This window comes from Abramis brama, assembly GCF_963993115.1.
Source record: "Abramis brama genome assembly, chromosome: 3".
NCBI classification, from domain to species: Eukaryota; Metazoa; Chordata; class Actinopteri; order Cypriniformes; family Leuciscidae; genus Abramis; species Abramis brama.
This window is the reverse complement of record NC_139965.1, coordinates 50,461,410-50,475,425: the sequence shown is the minus strand read 5'-3', so window position 1 is coordinate 50,475,425 and position 14,016 is coordinate 50,461,410. Positions and strand designations below refer to the sequence as shown.

Sequence of the window (14,016 nt, the reverse complement as noted above, 5' to 3'; positions counted from 1 at the left end):
CTTACATGGACAACAATGCACAGTGTGAAAGATGTGAATATATTGATTTGTTCATGAGTGTGTGGATAGAAAATATCTTCCTCTTAGTACCTGCAATTATTACTAATCATCAATTATGAATATGAGAAATATATCAATATAGAAAATGAGAAAGTAATCATAATAAATGAGTAATGAGAACAATTAACTTCAGTGTCACTTGCATGAACATTGGTCAATTCCATGATGATAATAATACCTGTTTAGCAATCATGTTTAACAAACAATCCTCTCTGGTGTTAACTGTACAACTTAGAACAAAAGTAATGTAGGTATAAATCATATATCCTGTGCAGTTGGTTGACAATCAAAAAGCTGCAAAGCAAAAGGTAGCAATGCTATTGTGCCTCTTCATTTGCTAGATTGGATATATTAATAGCAATATTTGGACAGAAAGTATAAAACACACACACACACACACATTCAAAACATCATTTAGCATGCTTTATTTATGTTGGGTTTCCATGGGGACTTTCCATAGACATAATGATTTTCATACTGTCCAGAATGTATATTCTATCCACTAACCCTACCCCTAAACACACAAGAGACAACTTTCTGCATTTTTTCATTTTCAAAAAAAACCCAATAAAACATAATTAGGATGATTTATAAGCTGTTTTCCCCAGGGTCCCTACAAGATCAAAAAGCAAGTTTAATTTCCATTTAAAGTTACAGGATAGATAGATAGATAGATAGATAGATAGATAGATAGATAGATAGATAGATAGATAGATAGATAGATAGATAGATAGATAGATAGATAGATAGATAGATAGATAGATAGATAGATAGATAGATTATATTAATTATATAATTCATTAGATAAATTACTATATCTGATTTCATTTGTTTCAAAATCAAGATTTGCCCTTTCTCTCACACAGAGACGTCAGTTTGATTGACAGCACAAATGACCAATGGAATTGAGTTGTTCCCGTCTTTGTTGGGATGAGGATTAAAGTATGGACGGATTGCACCATGAAAACTACACTTAGTAAATGTGTAAATATGTGACTGAGCCACCATATCATAGAAGGAGACCAGAGCCTCCTCACAGTCCACAAACACTCCCAGCTTCTGGGGTTTGGTGTTGAGATGCAGCAGGACTGGAGGGTCTTCAAAAGCTCCATACATGTTTTGACCGCAGAGCACAATGGACCAGTATCCCTCGCTGGGTTTGTAGGAGACTTTCCCTTTCCTGTTCGAGCCTTCTCTCATCACCCCAAGTTCCCAGCCAACCTTCTTCCCCACCTCCACGACCCAGAAAGCTCTTCCCGACGTGATGCGAGGCTTTCCCAGGACTCCTCCAACCAGGTCGAACTGTTGTGGACTGCCTGGGATGTCATGGCTTTTTCCAGTGTCTCTGACCACTTTGCCGTCTCTAGTCACCTCTAAGTGTGGATGTGCCGTTTCTGCATCCAGAGTCACGTCCACTGAGCAAATACAAGATACTCAGATACTTGATGTTTGAGCTTCATTTCATTTGTTAACATTAGTTAACTGCATTAGTTAACATGAACTAACAATGAACATTACTTTTAAAGCATTTATTAATCATGCTAATTTCAACATTTACTTATACATAATTTAAATCAAAAGTTTAATGGACCTGAGCTGACACAAACAAACAGTTGCATTTTTTATTAACGAACGTTAACAAAGATTAATAAATACTGCAACAAATGTATTGTGCATTGTTAGTTAATGTTAGTTAATGCATTAAAGTTAACAAATGGGACCTTATTGTAAAGTGTTACCAAGTATTCCTACACATACCTGAAAAGCTGTGAATTCTTCTAATTTCTGTAATGAGAAGAGATAACATCACAAAACAAATCATGATAACAGCTTTACATTTAAAGGATTAGTTCACTTCAGAATTAAAATTTCCTGATAATTTACTCACCCCTTTACTTTAATTTACTCTTTCTTTCTTCAGTCAAAAATAAATTAAGGTTTCTGAGGAAAACATTCCAGAATTTTTCACCATATAGTGGACTTCAATGGCAACCAATGGGTTGAAGGTCCAAATTGCAGTTTCAATGCAGGTTCAAAGGGTTCTACACGATCCCAGCCGAGGAATAAGGGTCTTATCTAGAGAAACGATCTGTGATTTTCAAAAGAAATATTACATTTTATATACTTTTTAGCCACAAATCCTCATCTTGCAGAACTCTGCGATGCGCCCCGCATTACGTCATCACGTTGGAAAGGTCACACGTGACATATGCAGAAGTACCGCGGTAGGGCAAAAAAACTCCCATTTAATTTTCTGCTCCAAGTTCAAAATCGTCCGACATCGTTGTTTTACCTTTTTTTTGTAAAGGGCATTTGACTTAGTCTTTGCACATTCGCTTTGTAAATATTGGATGGTACTTTCGTCTATGTTGCTATTGACCTTTCCAACATGATTAGAGTTCTGCAAGATGAGCATTTGTGGTTAAAAAGTATATATGTTTTTATTTGTTTAGAAAATGACCGATCGTTTCTCTAGATAAGGATCCCTTGGCTGGGAGCTGCATTGAAACTACAATTTGGACCTTCAACCCATTGGTTGCCATTGAAGTCCACTATATGGTGAAAAATCCTGGAATGTTTTCCTCAAAAACCTTAATTTCTTTTCGACTGAAGAAAGAAAGACATAAACATCTTGGATGACATGGGGGTGAGTAAATTATCAGGAAATTTTAATTCTGAAGTGAACCAATCCTTTAAAGGTACTGAGACAGACACGCCATGAACAGATATCTGATATTCATATGATACATAAATGTTACTCAAAAATACATTAAATAACACCATGGTATTACCATCATTACCACTATCCACCTCTCCTTAACTAAACACAAGATTTGAGGTGTCATTCATGACTGTACACCCATGTGAAAAAGAAGTGCGCTTAATTGTATTGTGCACTTGTAGTGTAGGCCTACTTCAAATCTTTATCCTATTATGCATTTTTACTTTTTCAACTTAAGTTAATCTGTAATGTTGCTGTTTGAGCATAAAAAAGATCTAAAGGGAGACATTTTATTTAAAGGGCACCTATTATGCAAAATTCACTTTTACATGGCGTTTGAACATACATTTTGTTGGCAGTGTGTGTACACAACCACCCTATAATGATAAAAATCCACCCAGTGCTTTTTCTTTAAATCCCCATATATCATAAGCACTGTCTCAGAATAAGCCTTTCTCAGATTCAGGGCAATGTGACGTACTTTTGCACAAGTCCCTCCCACAACTTTTGACTGACACTGCAGTTTTAGCGTAGACTCGCCCTGAGTGAGCCACAGTCCGCCATTGTTTATTTTAGTTTTTTAATTGTGTTTAGTAAATGCAATTAACATGCAATTAAGTGTTCGAAAACATTATATTCAGCTCATATACTTTTACAGTATATTATTACTGTAATAAGTAATATTTTTAAAAGTATGCTGAAGTATACTTCTTTTTCACAAGGGCTCACAAACAGTGCAGGACATCTTGTCCAAATCCTTAACTCTATTTATCGGCAATAACAATAGGGAATGTTTGCTAATTATATCACAGCTCTCAGACATAATCACTCACCAACAGTGCAAAGTTTCTCCAAGTGAGTCTCAATCTCTGCCAATAAGGCTGCCTTTATATTTCTCATAGTGCCAAAGTTTAATTCAGTGTCAATGGAAATCATCCAGTCATCTCTGAACTCAGTTGGTACAGATGGGTAAGACTGAAAAGGGACATATAATAGTATTATTTGGGACACATAGTAGTTTTATTTGGGGCATATAACAGTATTATTTTGTGTTTGTAAAATATTAGTCAGTATTTCATGATTAACTGACCAGCAGGAAGAAGATGCCATCTTCCTCATTCATAGTGCGATTCAAAGAGTCAATGGTCTCCTTATACTTGAGAATGTCTTTTTGTATTTGTTGTGTCTTCTCATCCATCTCCTTCTCCAAACACCTCCTTCCGTCCTCCAGAGGAGCCAGCAGCACCTGCTCTGATCTCTTCACAGCCTCCATCACTGCAGCAAACACTTCCTTGATCTCCTGCTGCTCTCTTTCTATCAGAGCCTGCGAAGAGTGGAGGCATATAACACAACAATTAAACATATTCTTGATCTGGCAAGCTCTAAATCATTTATTTGAGTCCAGGTCAGTGTTATTATTGTTTATTTTTTTTCACAAATATTTTCCGGGTCAAAGTGACCCAAGGGAAGGATGAAGGCTGCTGAAACAAAACAAAATATAAATATTAGATGAAAAACAAACGAAAATAAAAGTGATGTCTTACTAAATGAAATAGCCTACATATGTTTAAGTAGGGCCTACAAAATTGCACAAACTTAAAGGGTTAGTTCACCAAAAAATTAAAATTAGCCCATGATTTACTCACCCTTAAGCCGTCCTAGGTGTATATGACTTTCTTCTTTCAGACGAATACAATCAGAGTTATATTTAATAATTCCATGGTTCTTCCAAGCTTTATAATGGCATTGAATGGAGGATGAATTTTTGAAGTGATGCGTTTGTGTAAGAAAAATGTCCAAAAGTGTAAAGTAAGGCCTTTATTAACTCCCCCAGATCCGTATGGATTACTTTTATGATGGATTGATACACTTTTTTGGGCTTCAAAATCTCATCCTCCATTCACTGCCATTATAAAGCTTGGAAGAGCCAGGATATTTTTTAATATGTCTCCGACTGTGTTTGTAAATAAATAAGAAATAAGAAATAAGAAAGTCACATACACCTAGGATGGCTTGAGGGTGAGTAAATCATGGGATAATAAAAATGTTTGGGTAAACTATCTCTTTAAACTGAAACAAAAATGTATTAAGGCTAATATAGTAATGTTTAAAAAATAAAAAAAAATATGAAAATAACACAAGCAAAACAAAATTACTCAAATTAAAATAAAAACTAAAAATGTCAAAATAATTCAAAATATTAATAAATACTAATAGTATTGTGAGATTGAATTGTCTGTAAAATTCAGCTCGCAGTCTGACTTTTCTGAACCCTTGGTCTGTAAACTTGTTGACTTTGGAGTAGGCTACAAGGGGAAAATGGGGAGAGGGGAGAAGCCGTTTTTTGTTCAAGCACACATCTCTTTTAATGTATTTTTCCATGTATGTGTGTGTGTGATTCTTGGAAGCCAGCACAGATTGGAGATGGATTTGTCCAGAACATATACTGCCACATTTCTCCTTATGGACTTGTTTCTCTCTTTGTCTTGCATTCTATTTGAACTACATACTTTTAAGTATATCTCGATCAAAAGATTGAGTACAAGTACAGGCCAAATATACTTGGACTTTTCTCTTAGTATAAGTCAAGTACACTTAAGTGTAATTTTAAGTATATTTCTGAGAAGTACATAAAGTATATTTTTGAGAAGTATATAAAATGTAGACTGAAAGTATACTTTCTTATTTATAGTTTAAAAGAAGTATACTAATAGAATACTTGAATAAACTTATTTTTCGTAAGGGGACAATGGAATTGGAATTTTATTTATATTTATTTGTTTGTTTGTTTGTTTGTTTGTTGTCTTGTGTCGAAAACATGATTCTTCAAATTTAGTGTCTCCAATTCACCTATGTGGCATGTCTTTGGAAACTCAAACAAACACATGGAGAGCATGCAGACTCCACACAGAACAGCTATATTACCATATCAAACTCTCATCAACTGTTTATACACAGTAGACAATGTGCCAACCATTTAAATCTGCATGATTCATCTTTAAAAGATCACAATCTCGATTCAAACCATGCTATCTTATGACAACAATTCACCTATGTCTTTTAAACATTTGACAAGTATGATGACAATGCAACATTCAAATATATGTTGGCACTGCCACTGACCCAGAGAGAGCAGTTGTCATGTAGCTATAGGTATGAAACAGCTTTGCACTCTTTTCAACCACACAGTATCATTATTTCTGTGTTACAATAATTCAAATTATCACAGCATGAATCACTAAATAATTCATTCAAACCCATTTTTAAAAATAATAATTCAAATGAATTAAATATTTTAAATAGAATGCAGCAACTAACATTTTATAGGAATATGTTATTTTGTTTAGTTGTCTATTCAGCATTGTGGGAGAATCGTGATCTCTATTAAAAAAAATAAAATAAAAAATAAATTAAAAAAAGTGATTTTCAGTTTACCCAGAATCGTGCAATTTCTGGAATGCTGCTGTTAAATGCTCTGGCGATGAGATAAACATGGCGGACTGTGTACAGCTCACTCAGGGCGGGGTCTATGCTAATAGGGCAGAGTCCGTCAGCAGTCGTGGTTAGGGCCTAAGCATCACTAAGTGACGTCACAAAATCTAGAACTGAGAATTTTTACCATTACAGGGGTGGTTGTGTACACACACTGCTGACATACATTTATGTTCAAACACCATGTAAAAGGGAATTTTGCATAATAGGTCCCCTTTAATTTAGTGAGTGGTGTCAAGTTATACATTGTAATTTTTTAATACAGATTTGCGTGTTTTGTAGAAAGATGTATGTACCTGGTATTTTTTGGCTGATTCCTTAAGCTCGTCGAGTTTGTTTTCCCTCTGATTGATCATCCTTTCCAGCTTTTCAATGGCTGTTTGCTGCTCAGCCTGTATACAAACACACACACACACACACACACACACACAAACAAACACACACACACACAGCTTTCTGAGTAAACTGAATTAATCTAAAGTCAATTAAAATTATATCAAAACCCGGTGTGATGGGAAACTATGTAAATCCAAATTTTGTGTTTAATAAGTTCAATGATTCAATAGTATTTTTTTTCTTTCTCAATTATTTAAAAAACTCGCCAGTTTAAGTTTTGTTTATTCTTTTTGGGAAACAATTAAAACCCTATCTCAGGTGAAAAGATTAATCGGTGTTATTTCCCGAGACCTTGATTTTCTCACCTGTCTCCTTTCTCTCTCTATCTCCACAGGTATCACATCTCCACCCAACTTCACACATAAGGTGCAGATGCAGCGCTCGTTCTGTCTGCAGTAGAGTTCCAGAGGCCTACCGTGCGAATTGCATGCTCTCTGATCCAACTTCTCCATGGGATTCACCAGTTTATGGCCTTTGAATCTCACCATAGACTGGTGCGGCTTCAGGTGTTGATCGCAGTACGAAAGAAGGCAGTTCAAGCAGGACTTCACGGCTCTGAAAGTGAGGTGCTCGTCACAGATGTCACATGGGACCACACCTCTTTCTCCACAGAAGAGGCTCAGGTCGGGTAACTGCATCTGGTAAAATTCTCGCAGGAGGGCATCGAGCGCTGCGTTCACAGATGGCTTGGTGGACACAGGCTCCTGGCAAAGAGGGCACTGTGGCTCGGACATGCTTATGTGCTGGTCCAGACAACGCTTGCAGAAGGTGTGTCCACATGTGGTTGAGACCGGATCTGCTAACAGGTTTTTACAGATGGGGCAATGAAGGTGGCGAGAGACGTCTACGGCTGTAGTCATTTTGATTGTCTGTCAAAACTAAGGGGAAAACAGAACAGATGCAACAACAACAACAGCAGCAACATTAATTATAATATTGATGGCCATGGATTAATTACACCTAAAAAAACTGTTCTTGATAAGACTGTTTGCTCAAAGACATTACATTTAAGATGAAGTAATAACTAGGGGCCAGTTCCAAAAAGGCCCTTAAGTTATAAGAAACCTAAGTTATAAGGTTAAGGATACCCTTAGTGAAACATCTGTTGCAAAAAATAAATAAATAAATAAATAAAATAACTACAGGTCCTTAAGGGTCATAAAGGGCTTAAGGTACCTTAAGGCCATCATTAAGCCTTTCTCCTTAATTGCTTAAGTGTTCCTTTAGGTTCTGATGTGCTGCATTAAAGTCCTTGCAAACCATTTGTTTTTGGTTGTTCCCTGCCGGTCATCCACTTCAGGGCATCGGACATACTTCTCGTAATGCACCAGATGTCAGTCTCGAGAGGACTATCTGGCAACATTGTGACTTCTGCCAAATGTGTCTCAATGGGTCCTGCAGATCATAGGCTACGTTTACACACAATTTATGTATCTGATTGGAATCTGATCTAAAATTATTAACGTCCACACTGTGTATCGCAACTGTTTTGTACGATTTGTGTGTCTGTGCCTCTCTTTCGTTTTCTGGAATATCTGCATTGGTTTCTATGGTAATGACGTTGCGTTGGTAGGAATACACCAACAACAACAACAACCGCAACATGGAGGGGTTTGCAATAGAGACGTTGTCTTATTTAAATTTTACAACATGACAATGTGTAGGCGCCACGTTGGTCTACTGCGTCTTCTGAGGCAGCGGAAGAACCATAGGAGGCTGGTATGCACAGCTTTTTTCCAAGCCGTCGATTCGGCCAGTTTAAAAACATGTCTCCATTATATTGTCATTTTCTGCTCGTCACACTTTTAGCATGTTTCCTATAACAATGTCTGATGTGGAAGAAGCCTCAGTTCTAGGTTATTGTATGTTAGCATTGGGGCCATGATGGGTCCATAGTGGGCTCTAAGTGGGGCTCAGTTAGATGTTCATTACATGGGCTCACTTAGGTCCCAAATGGGGGCTGATAATAATGTGGCCAAGGTGGGCTACACACAAAAATCTTATGGGACCTTTTTTTTTTTTCAAACGAGAAGACGGGATTCGCTGGAAGGCACACGCGCCAATAATTTAGGTTATCCTAAATTATAATTTAGGTTATCCTAAATTATTAGGATAATAGTTTAGGTGGTAACACTTTAAAATACGGATCCTTCGTTAATGAATAACTACACAGGAACAAATGAGTAACACAATATTAACAATCTAGTAACTACAATTAACTAACAAGTAACTCTGATTAACGAATTAGTAAGTAATAGCACACAGATTTAAGTGGTAGTTCACTATTAACTAATCAATAACTACTATTTTTTAATACTTCACAGAGAACTACTGAATTTTTTTACAGATTTAAGTGGTAGTTCACTAATAACTAATCAATAACTACTATTTTTCAATACTTCCCAGAGAAATAATGAAAAAAATTCACAATTCATGCAAAACTAATTAATAACTAGTGCAGGACAAATTACTAGCACTAGATTAACATTACTGCTAGATACTGTACACTAATTATAAATATGTAATAGCGTAGCAGACTTATGATTTGGGAAAGCTGTCAATAATTAGCCTATGCAGTGCTGTCTTTTAGAGAACTATTCATAAACTAAATAATTTTTAAGAATTGTTTTTATAAATGCACTTGTCTGGAACACTTACCCTGTGGCCGATTTTCCGGCATTCCTCTGGACTGGCTTTGAATAACTAGACTCATCATGGTGAGTACTGGAACATACTGAGTCATCAGCCATCCAAATACCAGTTATTTTATTATTTAACCTACCTCTCAAAATTGTTTTTATGTATGTCTCTTTGCTCATATGTAGATATGTATGTATGTATATATATATATATATATATATATATATATATGTGTGTGTGTGTGTGTGTGTGTGTGTGTGTGTGTGTGTGTGTGTGTGTGTGTGTGTGTATATATATCCTGTGAATGATTAGATGATTCTACCCTTTCGGGTTGGCTTACCGTAACTACAGCATGGAATCACGATAAATAGTAATTACTCAAGTGTTACTACATACTTCTATCGGAACTATTAATTATTTGGATCCGTATTCTAAAGTGAAGATCATGTTAACTAACTAGTAATGACTCAAGTGTTACTACATACTTTTATAGGAACTACTAATTATTTGGATCCGTATTCTAAAGTGAAGATCATGTTAACTAACTAGTAATGACTCAAGTGTTAATGCATACTTCTAAAGAAATTTTCTAAAAGTATAGTATTTAAAAGTTCACAAACAATATCTCATACGCTTGAAATGACTTGTGTTTGGTTGCACAAATCATGACTAGAAAAATTTGTTTAAACATGAGGCATGAAAAAAGTAGCTTTTATAAACATATATTTTATAATTATTTATTAAGCGTCTGGTACCATTTCCATTTAATGCAACAACTTCACATATGTGATGCCTGAACTGGAAAAAACTATTTATTGTCTTCTAGCATACAATATTTAATTGCTGTAATGCCTTCTAATGTCTTTCAGAAGACGACCTAGAGGACCATATCTGTGCTTGTGTCCCAGCCAGTAAGTCCACTCAATAAAAGACAGATGTTCTTTTAGAAGCTGCTCTGTCCTGTTTCCCCTCAGTCGCCAAATTTGGCTTTTGTAGGTTAACCAAGCTCTTTCAATATTGCGTGTGTCCAACACGTAATTAGTAATTCCTATAGAAGTATGTAGTAACACTTGAGTCATTACTAGTTAGTTAACATGATCTTCACTTTAGAATACGGATCCAAATAATTAGTAGTTCCTATAGAGGTATGTAGTAACACTTGAGTCATTACTAGTTAGTTAACATGATCTTCACTTTAGAATACGGATCCAAATAATTTGTAAGTCCTATAAAAGTATGCATTAACACTTGAGTCATTACTAGTTATCATGATTCCATGCTGTAGTTACTAATGAAGAGCCAACCCGAAAGGGTAGAATCATCTAATCATTCACAGGATATATATACACACACATATTTATATATATATATATATATATATATATATATATATATATATATATACATATGAACATAAAAACAATTTTGAGAGGTAGGTTAAATAATAAAATAACTGGTATTTGGATGGCTGATGACTCAGTATGTTCCAGTACTCACCATGATGAGTCTAGTTATTCAAAGCCAGTCCAGAGGAATGCCGGAAAATCGGCCACAGGGTAAGTGTTCCAGACAAGTGCATTTATAAAAACAATTCTTAAAAATTATTTAGTTTATGAATAGTTCTCTAAAAGACAGCAGTGCATAGGCTAATTATTGACAGCTTTCCCAAATCATAAGTCTGCTACGCTACTACATATTGATAATTAGTGTACAGTATCTAGCAGTAATGTTAATCTAGTGCTAGTAATTTTTCCTGCATTAGTTATTAAGTTTTGCATGAATTGTGAATTTTTTTCCATTATTTCTCTGGGAAGTATTAAAAAATTGTAGTTATTGATTAGTTATTAGTGAACTACCACTTAAATCTGTAAAAAATTCAGTAGTTCTCTGGGAAGTATTAAAAAAATAGTAGTTATTGATTAGTTAATAGTGAACTACCACTTAAATCTGTGTGCTATTACTTACTAATTCGTTAATCAGAGTTACTTGTTAGTTAACTGTAGTTACTAGATTGTTAATATTGTGTTACTCATTTGTTCCTGTGTAGTTATTCATTAACGAAGGATCCGTATTTTAAAGTGTTACCGTTTAGGTTAATATTTTAGGTTAGATACACACAGGGCTTGACTAACTTTTTTGCTCCCCAGCCACTGTGGCTAGTGGTTTTCCAAAGTTACTAGCCACTTAGCATTTTCACTGGCCAATTTTGACACCGATACCATGGGCAAAACTGCCACATATATATTTTTAATATTATCTATAATAATATTATTTTGTGTATTTGGCTGTTTAAGGTCAAGAAGCAGCAAAAAAAAAAAAACTCAATTTAGCACTGAGGGGCAGCTTTACGTGCGCACACTTTGGGTGTGAGTAAAACATTTGCGGGAATGAGTTATGCACAATGTGCGCAATCCCATGCAGAAATTCAAGCCCTGTAACACCAACAATATTCATCCGAAGCAAATTAAACGAGTGAGTGAGGGGAGGCGGGTTTGTGTGTCAACTCGCTGTCGGAAAGAGAGAGCGAGAAAGCGCAGCTGGTAGCATGTGTCTATTCTAAGTTATACCTATAGACTGAACTCGTAATACGCATGTGCACGCCATCAGCGTTCTCACTGGTTTGCGTTTTTGAAGTTTGCACAGAAAGAACTTCAAAGAAAACTGAAGAAGTTTTCAGTTAAAATGGTGTCGTGTTAGCGGCCCCTATAAGTTAATAACTAATGATCAATGCGACGGAAGTGAATCAATCAAACTAACTTTAGCTGGACAATAACTTTATTCTAGAGCTGCTATAAAGCCAAAACACTTTACTTTAATTTCCTATTATCAATGTAAAGCTGCTTTGGAACAATCTACATTGTTAAAAGCGCTATATAAATGAAGATGACTTGACTCTGTGTTTTGCCAGATGAGAAGTTTATTCTATGTATCTTCTTTTTACTGCTTTAGTTCATTTTACTTTAATTAATTTATATTATATAGCGTATAAAATTCAACCCACCAAAGTGGCTAGTAGGAGTGACTGCATTACACGCCACTGCTGAAATCCACCCGCATTTGGCAGTTTGGCGGATGTTAATGTCAAGCCTTGGATACATATAAATAAAAAGAAATGAGTCAAGGATCATGGATTGTTATTTGTATATTAAATTATTATATAATCCTAAAAAACAAATTAAATACTTAAAAAGTATTCAATTTAATTAACTGGTTTAAAATGTTTGTTTTTTTATACAATTCTGGTAGTTACCCATATTGGTAAATCAAATCAGCTGCAAAAAAGTACCCATGTGGCCCATATGGAACCCTAAAATAAACGGGGCCCAAAACTTTAACCAAGCTGGAGCCCACATTCAGCCCATTAAAGTGCCCACTCTGACCCCATATCCAGATGAGGCCCATGTAACCCAGATAAAACCCATGTGGTCATGTTGGCTGGGACATTGCTAGGCGGTTGCTAGGGTATTGATAAGCTATCCTAGGATGTTCTTTGTAGTTGTGTTAGGGCATTGCTAGTTGGTTGCTAGGATGTTGCTAAGCATATCATTACCATTTATATTACCATACCATTTATAGGGTGTTCTGTGTAGCTGTTAGGGCATTCCTAAGTGGTTGTAAGCCAGATTGAATAGAGTCCATTCTCAAGTCTCCATGTTATACTGGTCTCTACACATGATACTGTATGTGTGTGCATAGTGACAAAAGATACAATGCAGAGGTCTCAATTCTTGTAGAACTTGTTTTTTATACGGCACAGCAATGCAACAGATGGCGTGAGAGGCTGATAAAACCACAAGACACAGATGCATCTCAAAGACACTTATAGCACATAAAGACAACCAAAACCTAACCCTTAAACCCTGGTGCCATTGATGCTGCATTTTGGCAATCCAATGGTTTTAAATAAAAAAGAATTGAAATTGGATTCAACAAAAATTGCATTATCGAACAAGTGAACTGCATATTTAATATCTTATCTCTTAAGTCTGATGGCTTAGAGAAGTAATATCATGGATTCCTCAACAAGCTACATGAGGAATCATTCCCAAGCTGCCAAATTTTAAAACATTTCAATATTTATTGTTTTGAAAAACAACAATACAACAGTAGTATGATTAGCAAGTGTGATGGCTTAGAAAAGCAACATGCAGCGTGATTTCAGGAATTATTCACATATCAAAATTTAATACTTTTTAATTGTTTTGAAAAACAATAGAATGATGAGCAATAGTAGTGATCCTTTCATTTGCAAACACCCTAATGATCATGAGAAATAAGCAGGAATTAGATTTACCTTAATCAGAAGTATGAATTCTTTATTCTTCTCTTCAATCACTCTGTTCTGTCTCTCTCTCTCTCTGTCTCTCTCTCTCTCTCCTATTTATGTACAGTAGAGTTTCGTTTCCTCACAATCTCTCTCTGTTGTCACTTTCTTTCCCAGAAAAAGAAGCTACACCCTCTGTTCCCACTCCACATTTACCACACCCCCTGTTACTACTCCACATTTACACACATTTTCATCATTACTTTGCATGTGCTTTTGACGTGCCTGCATTCAATAAATCAAAAGCAACCACACTAGTTATTACCAGCATCAATCAATGACATTATACACCTTCACATTCTTTGTCCATAAATGTATTGTTTTGCCTGTTGACTAAGTTATAAGGATATTTAGGTAACTGAGCACATTCCCCCCAGACTCT

At 35.6% G+C, this 14,016-nt stretch overlaps 1 protein-coding gene across 2 annotated transcripts; it reads right to left on the bottom strand.

Moving 5' to 3' along the window:
• Positions 1-457: 457 nt before the first annotated feature.
• Positions 458-13,757, bottom strand: LOC311080122 (E3 ubiquitin-protein ligase TRIM21-like). Of its 2 annotated transcripts, none has more exons than XM_084109897.1 (7): positions 13,605-13,757; positions 6,976-7,548; positions 6,571-6,666; positions 3,873-4,106; positions 3,616-3,757; positions 1,819-1,845; positions 458-1,475 (listed from the first exon to the last, which is right to left on the bottom strand). In XM_084109897.1, the coding sequence occupies exons 2-7, from the start codon at positions 7,528-7,530 to the stop codon at positions 919-921; spliced, it is 1,611 nt and encodes a 536-aa protein (XP_083966023.1). In that variant the 5' UTR covers positions 7,531-7,548; positions 13,605-13,757; the 3' UTR covers positions 458-918. The 2 variants fall into 2 exon arrangements, with proteins under 2 accessions (XP_083966023.1, XP_083966024.1); XM_084109898.1 differs by lacking the exon at positions 13,605-13,757 and adding an exon at positions 7,847-7,939 and having other exon boundaries at positions 470-1,475.
• Between the last annotated feature and the right edge of the window lie 259 nt (positions 13,758-14,016).

Coding starts and splice junctions, on each gene's coding strand:
- LOC311080122 (XM_084109897.1), bottom strand. CDS start 7,530: ATGACTACAGCCGTAGACGTCTCTCGCCACCTTCATTGCCCCATCTGT. Junction 6,667..6,975: donor TAGAGAGAGAAAGGAGACAG/GTGAGAAAATCA, acceptor GTTTGTATACAG/GCTGAGCAGCAAACAGCCAT. Junction 1,846..3,615: donor GGAGAAACTTTGCACTGTTG/GTGAGTGATTAT, acceptor TTCTCATTACAG/AAATTAGAAGAATTCACAGC.